The sequence below is a fragment of the Barbatula barbatula genome (assembly GCF_947034865.1).
Source record: "Barbatula barbatula genome assembly, chromosome: 13".
NCBI classification, from domain to species: domain Eukaryota; kingdom Metazoa; phylum Chordata; class Actinopteri; order Cypriniformes; family Nemacheilidae; genus Barbatula; species Barbatula barbatula.
In genome coordinates, this window is record NC_136776.1 from 5,974,381 (window position 1) to 5,982,909 (window position 8,529).

The window sequence follows — 8,529 nt, forward strand, 5'->3', positions numbered from 1 at the left end:
GGCATGCTGAATGCTAACACTTCCAGCACGCAGATTGTGTTGACACATGATGAACATTAAAACAATGTTCTGCATGTTCAAAATTGGAGAGAGGCCAGTTAAGAAAATGTTGAAATTTATTGATCAGAAGTCTCAAACAATACAGCCGCTGGGTGAGTTCTCAGACGTACGTAAAGTCTTAACAAAGAACCGACCACGAGAAACAGTTTCACAGCTATTTAATATTTCACGTCGTGTCTCTTCTTCAGCTGGGGTCCAATCAGCTCTTTCTTCTTTGTCTGGTCTCCAGCCAACCAGCTCACTGCCCTGTTTTTCAAATCACCATCTGTAACGCATTATATAGAGGCCCCCACAATCCACCACATTCCATGGGGCTCCCTGTGTAATCTAATCTTTACACACACACTGTTTTCCTGTGGAAAAATACCCTCAATATCATCCCCAACTCTTGGCTAACACAACTCACACACTTGGTTATATTTTCAACATATTATGCACAATTAGTAATCTATAATGAAATCATAAAGCATATTAAATGTAAAGGCACGTTTAATACCACAATAAGATCCTTCAGTGTACACATTTCTTCCCCCAAAAAGAAGATGCTTCTTGTTACACACACACATAAGCAGAACATGCAACCCCCCACTTACTGACCACATTCCAATCTCTGGCAACATCTAGCAACTGTAGAACTCTCAGCTTCAAGCTTTTGTTCACAATCATGTCATGTAGGAAAATACATCTGATTTAAACAACATCAATCATCCATTTTTATATTGATCTATATATTGATCTTAATTCCCACACACAAGATGATGAAGCTGTAGCTTTCAGTTTGACATCAAGAGTAGATTGCCACAAGTGTTGTGCATTTAATAACTCTGTCTTTTTCCACAGTGGTTTCAGCAGAACTACAGGCAGATCAAGCCTGATAACGTTCAGCCTGGAAAGTTCTCCAGAGGTTTTTTCTTTCGTCTGGCGAGGCTGTTCACAGTGTCTCACAAGACCAGAATAGCTTCCATGAAATGTATGTACTATCAACATAGTTCTCTGTGCGCTTCATCCTGTCAGTCGTTGTCATATCACAATTAACATTTCATGTGACATTTTATTCCTACAGTTACAAACTCCCTACCTCAACGAGTCAGGATGTGCGGAGGGCTGTTGACGCCGCTGCCAAGACACTCACAGTGGACCGGAAGAAAGACATCCGGAATTATCTTGTGATCTTAAGAGCACTGCAGCCTCAAAATATTGTGGACACAGCCGTGCTGCTGGACTCCTTGCCTGGGTAGTTCTTAAATAACATCTCAAACAATAGGTAGGCTGTTTTAAATTGACTTATTTAAACCGGATATTTTCTCTTCTACAGCTGTGGTAGTGGCGATGAAACCTCTGCAGCAGCTTCATCTGAATGCACTTTCCTGAAAGGCTTTTCTGCCTTTGTGACCAGATTTGAAGTTACACTGGAGGGCCAGCAAGCTAGCAAAGGGTCGATGCTGGTTTCCTGACGACCCCACCTTTTACCACAAGTGGCGAACCTCCCAGTATGCAAAGCCTGTGAATATCTGCTGTGCAAGTCTCAATCCATCAACATAGAAATCATGTCTTAAGTTGACTGTGGCATCTTTCATGTCTAAAATGATTGAATTCTTCTTTCAGCACACTTTACACTCCGTAGTCCAACAGTTGCAGTCGTAGTCCGACTTATTGCCAGGGAAGAGTGGAAGGCCAACTATCCAAAGCCTGAAGAGAGATCGAACGGTTTTGTAAGCCAACTCCCAAGGTCCCCATTGAAAAGGACACATTTATCATCAAATGTGTCTCTGAGCAGACCTGGCCAGGCCTCGCCATCAAGGACTTTGGTGCCGAGCAAGGTCAATGTAAGAAAATTGTTAAACTGTACTAGAAGCAATAATTAAATCCTGAAACCTTTGTATACGTTTTCTGCTTATTCAGTAACTGACAATGCATTGTTTCCTTGATTCTAGAAGTCGTTGCAACCCATCCGTTTGCCAAAGGCGAGATTGTGTGTGATTACCACGGAAAGGTTATCACAGCTGCTGAAGGGAGGGCAATGATGGAGGGTATACACAACGAGGCTGGGTACATATGTTTTTAAAGCTGGACAGCGTGACATGTGTATCGCTGCACAATCCTTCCCATGTGAGTGCCACCCAGGTGCAGACACAATTGGAAGATTAATTAATCATTATTCAAAGAGGCCTAACCTGAAGCCACATTTGGTACAGCATATTGTAAATCGTGAAAGTTTCTGCTGCAATCCACATTATAGTATGAAGGAGAACAGCCAGTGTATATTTATAATTCTAGTTCAATTATATTTTTATTTTCTGCTTGTTATCAATGATATATATATTTTTTATATACTTTTTTTAATAAACATTTAAAAAAATCCTGTCTGATATAAGCTCTCGCATCGCCATGATGGAGCTTCTCCGGCTTGGGTTCAGATCCCCTGGGAGTGGCAGAGACGGGCACCGTAAGGTGTCCAGTGCGGTGACGCAAACGAACCCTGCGTTCCTGCGGCATCCGGTGAGGTCTCGTCGGTCCTTGTAAATCCGGGGGAGAAGGTGTAGGTCTTGCGCCGGGCCGTACCCATATCCGAAGCAGGTCTCCAAGGTGAACAGCCTCTGGCGTGTTGGAACAACGGCATGTAAGGGAAGTCGGCAAGTCAGATCCGTAACTTCGGGACAAGGATTGGCTCGGTCGCCCACTGACGGGTTGATTTTGAAAACAAACAAGATTTCCTTTCTGTTAAATAGTGACGGACATTTAAGCCGAGTGGCCAAAATTGAAGAGAGGCCAGTCAAAGTAAATTTAAGTTTGATCAGAAGATTTCAAAAATACAGCACTGGGTTGTTTCAGACACGTCTCACAAAGAATCAACAACAACAACAACCCCGGAAAACAGTTTCACAACATATTTATAGTATTTGTCGACGGTATCTCTTCTCTCTGTTTGGGTGTGTTGTTGCCTGGTATTCTTCCAATCAGCTCTCACTCCTTTGCTCTCAGAGTTTCTGCAAAACATTACATGACACCCCACACACCCCAATTCTGCCCAACAACAAAATATTTTAAGAAGTCCGGCAATGAAGTGTGTGTGTGTGTGTTTGCATTCTTTCTCCTCTCGTTGCATGACATTTATCTCTTCTCTGCATACATGTCCTCTATTCTTCATACTCACACACCATTTCCTCTAGCAAACACATTTAATATCAGCCCTTAGTTTATTGGTTAACTCAACTCACACACTGGTTATATTTTATCATAACATTCAAAGTTAATGGTTATTGTAAGCAAGCAATGAAATAGTAAAACACATCAAAAAGTAATACATGTGAAACACATTAATAAAAAACCCTCAATAGTTACGCGGCACCTAGAGTTTGGTGTACAACTTCTTAGAGGGACAAGTGGCGTTCAGCCATGCCAGTCAAAGCGATAACAGGTCTGCGATGCCCTTAGATGTCCGGGGCTGCACACTCGCCACGATGGGCAGATCTGCACACACATTGCTTCAACACAAAAAAGTCATACAATTTTAAAGTTTAGAATGGGACCTCTGCAAAGTGTAAATATGTGTATGTGTCTTTTTAATTCTTGGCTGTAATTTTGCAGCAGGTTAAGTAACTTACTGTAGATTTAATTAATAATTGTGTTTTCTTCATAAACCCTCAGTTTATATATTTATTTTTCTTTCCTAAAACAAGACTTAATATCTTAGATCACTTTTATTGTTATGTAAATGTATTTTAATTTACGAAGTTTTAAATATTCTTTCTGTATAACAAACAAAACTGCTTAGGAACAATGTCATTTTTGCAGCGTTTCTGTGCTAATGCTATTTCCAAAAGTGTTTACATTTATAATAAACAAATAAAAATGTTGAAATTAGTATTAAGTAGTTGTTAAATCTACAGTAAGTAACTGGTAAAACTGCTGCGAAAAGTAAAGTTTTCCAGTGTCAATGTTACAGAAGAAATGTAATGCATTAAGTTGTTTTAATGTTTCTTTATATTTTTATATTTAATGATACAGGAAATATCTACCAAAACACAAAAGCAACTTTATTGGTTCCCATTTTTGTAATATAAAAAACTGTCCTCGTACAAAACATGAACCAAAATTCATTTAAAGTAAGGATAGGCTGCTGTATGTCTGAGTCTACTTTCACATATGACATATCATTTCTTAATTTTCATGATATTTCAAACATCGATCTTAATGGCATTCTCTACTGGTTACTGCCTCAGTGACACAATAAAATTTTATATTTTCATTAAGGGTCCATGAGCAATAGATCAAATGAAGACTGATTCATAAGAATCAATCTTCCAAAGAACCCCCTCATTATTTTTCATTGAGCAGAATCAGTGGAATAAATTAAAACAACAACGACATGAAAGAGGCATCAAGGGACTTCAGTGGACCAATATCATTTGGGAAGGTTTAAGGACCATATATATGGAGGACTAAAAATGACAGAAGGAAAAATAAATAAATAAATAAAAGTAGAAATAAATAAATAAATGCATAAATAATAGTGAAAATAAATACATTTTGGTAATATAAATGGCTATTTCTGTATTTTTTCATGTATTTATTTATTTATTTATGCATTTCTATATGTATTTATTTATGTATTTATACATTTATTATTTATACATACATTTATTTATTTCTGTATTTCCACATTTCTACATTTATTTATTTCTGTATTTCCACATTTCTACATTTATTTATTTCTGTATTTCCACATTTCTACATTTATTTATTTCATTTGATTCCCTCCACTTCCCACTTCCTTCTGGAGAGCGACTTTTTTGTTGTTGCTGGCCGAATGATTGGTTATTCATTCTTACATGATGGGCCATGTCTCTGTGGGCTGAGCCTGGCAATCCTACATGTGCTCTTTAATGGATCCCCAGAAGAAGCCACAATAGATATTAAGGACTGTGCTGACCTTGATATCTGTGAGACAATTAAGTAGGTATGATTACTTTTTTCCAAAACATTTTAATGATATGTGAGAGCTAAAATACTATCTATGGTGGCCCTGTTTTTATTTAACCTTTTTTTTAACAGAAAAAGTCCCATTGTGACATCATATATTTTACAAGGAGGTCCTGAGAGCTCAATGCACTGCAACTTTAAGGTATACTTCACCGTTCTTTCGTATTAAACTGTTATTCCCGTAACTAAGACTAGTTGATACACACCTATCTCGTCTCAGTGCGTGCACTTAATCGCTCTAGCGCGTGGTGACACTTTGATAGCGCTTAGCTTAGCCCAGTTCATTCAATGGAGGCCTGAAAAATCCATTAGAACCAATGCGACTTTTTACTGCGCCGAGTCGAAGTACTCCCAAAAGTGCTATTACGCCATAGTTATCCTTTTTACCCGCTTAGAAATGCGCCACGTTTTATTTTGTGTCACCATACTTGGTTGTGTAACTGTATTTAAATAGGGAAAATGTGGAGGTGTTTGGTCACTTCTAACTTCATCTCCGTTTGGTACCATTGAATATACTGTGCTAAGCTAAGTGCTATCAAAGTGTCGCCGTACGCCAGAGCGATTGAGTGCACGCACTGAGATGAGAAAGGTATGTATCAACCCGTCTCTGTTAAGGGAATAACATAGTTTAATATGAAAAAAACAGTGGAGTATCCCTTTAAGGCAGGAGTGCCCAACCAGTCGATCGCGGTCTACTCGTAGACCGCAGACTATTCCCAAGTCGACCGCGAAAAAATTAAAGAAAAAAATACAAAATATAACACACACACACCCCGTGTGTTTGTGTGTTATATTTTGTACTAAATGTACACTACAGCCTATCATGAGTCCTTGCCTGGTACCCTATCAGTCTCTTAAACACATCCACAAAAAAGTATTTAAAAAAAAGTAGGTCACGTTTAACCTACGGTCGCGCGTGACATGCATGACAGGAAGTTGACAGCTGCATGTCAACAGTAGCCAGAAGCCTAGAAGCTAGCGAACAGAGCGGTTACACGTACCTAAACGAACATGGCTGAGGGGAAACGAGCCAAGACCTACCATTTTCACCCTGAATGGGAGGAAGATTATTTTTTTGTTTATTCTCATTCAAAGCCTGTTTGTTTGATCTGCAATGCAACGGTGGCATTGGCAAAAAAAGGGAACCTGGAGCGCCATTTTAAAACAGTACACGGGAGCTACGAGAGGGATTTCCCTGCAAAAACGCCTGTACGCGCCACAAAAGTGCGGGATTTGAAAGCACAGCTTTCAGCACGGCAGTCAATCTTCACCAAACCGAAGACTCTGGGTAAGGCCGCAACTATTGCTTCCTATCGCGTCAGTCACATCCTTGCTAAACACAAGAAGCCATTCAATGACGGCGATATGGTGAAGGAAGCCTTTCTCGAGGCAGCGGATAGCCTTTTTGACGACTTTAAAAATAAAACAGAGATCGTGAAGGCCATTAAAGAAGTGCAACTCTCCCGCAATACTACTACAAGGCGATGTGAGAGAATGGCTGTGGATGTGGAGGAGCAACTGAGGAAGGATATTGATGCGTGTGAGTGCTTTTCCCTCCAATTTGATGAGTCGACTGATACGGTGGATGTAGTACAATTGTGTGTTTTCATCAGGATGGTTTTTGAAGACATGAGCGCCAAGGAAGAGCTGCTCACACTTTTGCCATTAAAAGGACACACCAGAGGTGAGGATATTTTTAATGCTTTCATGGGATTTGTTAGCGAGACAACACTGCCGCTCTTCAAGCTGATCTCCATCACAACTGATGGGGCGCCTGCAATGATGGGCCGCACCAGTGGGTTCATTGCACTGTGCAAAGAAAGTGAATCCTTCCCAGATATCCTGAATTATCATTGTATAATTCACCAGCAAGCGTTGTGTGGAAAGATTTTAAATATGAAAGAAGTGATGGATATTGCGATGAAGATTGTGTGTTCAGTTCGGGCCAGGAGTCTGCAGAGAAGGCTTTTCCGTGCTCACTTGGAGGAGAATGAGGCTGAACACACAGACCTGCTGCTTCACACGGATGTTAGGTGGTTAAGCAGAGGTAAATTTTTGTCCAGATTCACAGAGTTATTACCTGAAATCAAGGACTTCCTGAAGCTTTCAAAACATGTGGGTTACCATACAAAGCTAGAGGACCACCAGTGGCTGTTAGATGTATCTTTCCTCACTGATCTCACTGCCGAGCTCAATGAATTGAATTTAGAGCTGCAGGGTAAGGGTAAAGATGTAGTCAACATGATGAGTTCAGTGAACACATTTAAAAGCAAGCTACAGCTGATGTCAAGCAGGCTGCAGCGTGGTAACCTGCGCAACTTCCCTCACATGCAGGCAGAACTACAACGTCAAGGTAAAGGTGTGACACAGCTTGACAGTGCACGTTATGAGGAGCATGTTCAGAGCATCTCGTCAGAGTTTGTGAGGCGTTTTACTGACTTTGCATCCATCGAGCCTGTAGCCAGCTATATGTGTTATCCATTTGCTGCAAGTATTGATGTTGGTGACATTGCAGCCAAAGTCAAATCACTTTTCGACTTGGAAAGCTCCGCTCTTGAGGATGAGATTCTGACATTGCAAAATGACATTGAGATCAAAGCCAGATCAACATCTGCTCAACCTGGAGAGCATGTAGTGTTCTGGAAACTACTGGTGGAGGAGAAATATCCCAATCTCAGAAGATGTGCCTTGAACTTGACAGCTCTTTTTGGATCAACTTATTTGTGCGAGTCTGCTTTCTCACACATGAAAATCATCAAGTCCAAGTACAGATCAACAATGACTGATGACCACCTTGCAGCCTGCCTACGCCTTGCAACCAGCTCCTACACTCCTAACTACGAGAAGCTAGCCTCCTCCTCCCAGTGCCAGGTCTCCCACTAAGGTAGAAAGTGATTTCCTTTTTTCAAACTTAGAGATCTATCTGGTTTATGTTTCTGTTTGGTTCATATTAAGGTCAGTTATGACTATTGCTCATCACGCAGATTGGTGTGTGTGTGTGTGTGTGTGTGAGAGAGTGAGTGAGTGTGACAGAGAGAGAGGAGCATAGAGAGCGGGTTTGTGCTACAGCGCACTATGCAAACTGGCAACTGTGTGAGAGGAATTTGTCTGTGTGTGTTTGAGAGAGGGAGGGTTTGTATTGTGATGTCTAGTAGTTGTGTGACAACAAGAAAAAGTGTTGTGAGGTTAGTTACTGCAGGCTGGAAATGATGTGTGTGGGTTTGCGATGTTGACACTGGACTGGTAGATCTCGGGAGGTTGGCTACTTGAAAAGTAGATCTTGGATCAAAAAAGGTTGGGCACCTCTGCTTTAAGGAATCGTCCAAATACTGTATAACAGAAACAAAATTAGGAAAACCTCTTATCATCATGACAACACATGGGCAGTATTAAAAAAACACCCTGCAAGCTTGTTGCTATGTTTTTGTGGCCTTTGTGACTAATAAAATCACAAGAGGTCTGTGTAACATCTGTTATGTGTTGAAA

General features: G+C 40.5%; 1 protein-coding gene across 1 annotated transcript; it reads left to right on the top strand.

Annotated features, from left to right (window-relative positions):
- Positions 1–6,054: 6,054 nt before the first annotated feature.
- On the top strand, positions 6,055–7,926 carry LOC306902946 (general transcription factor II-I repeat domain-containing protein 2-like; the record flags this gene model as incomplete). The annotated part of the gene is made up of 1 exon (XM_079471867.1): positions 6,055–7,926. The coding sequence occupies one exon, from the start codon at positions 6,055–6,057 to the stop codon at positions 7,924–7,926; it is 1,872 nt and encodes a 623-aa protein (XP_079327993.1).
- Between the last annotated feature and the right edge of the window lie 603 nt (positions 7,927–8,529).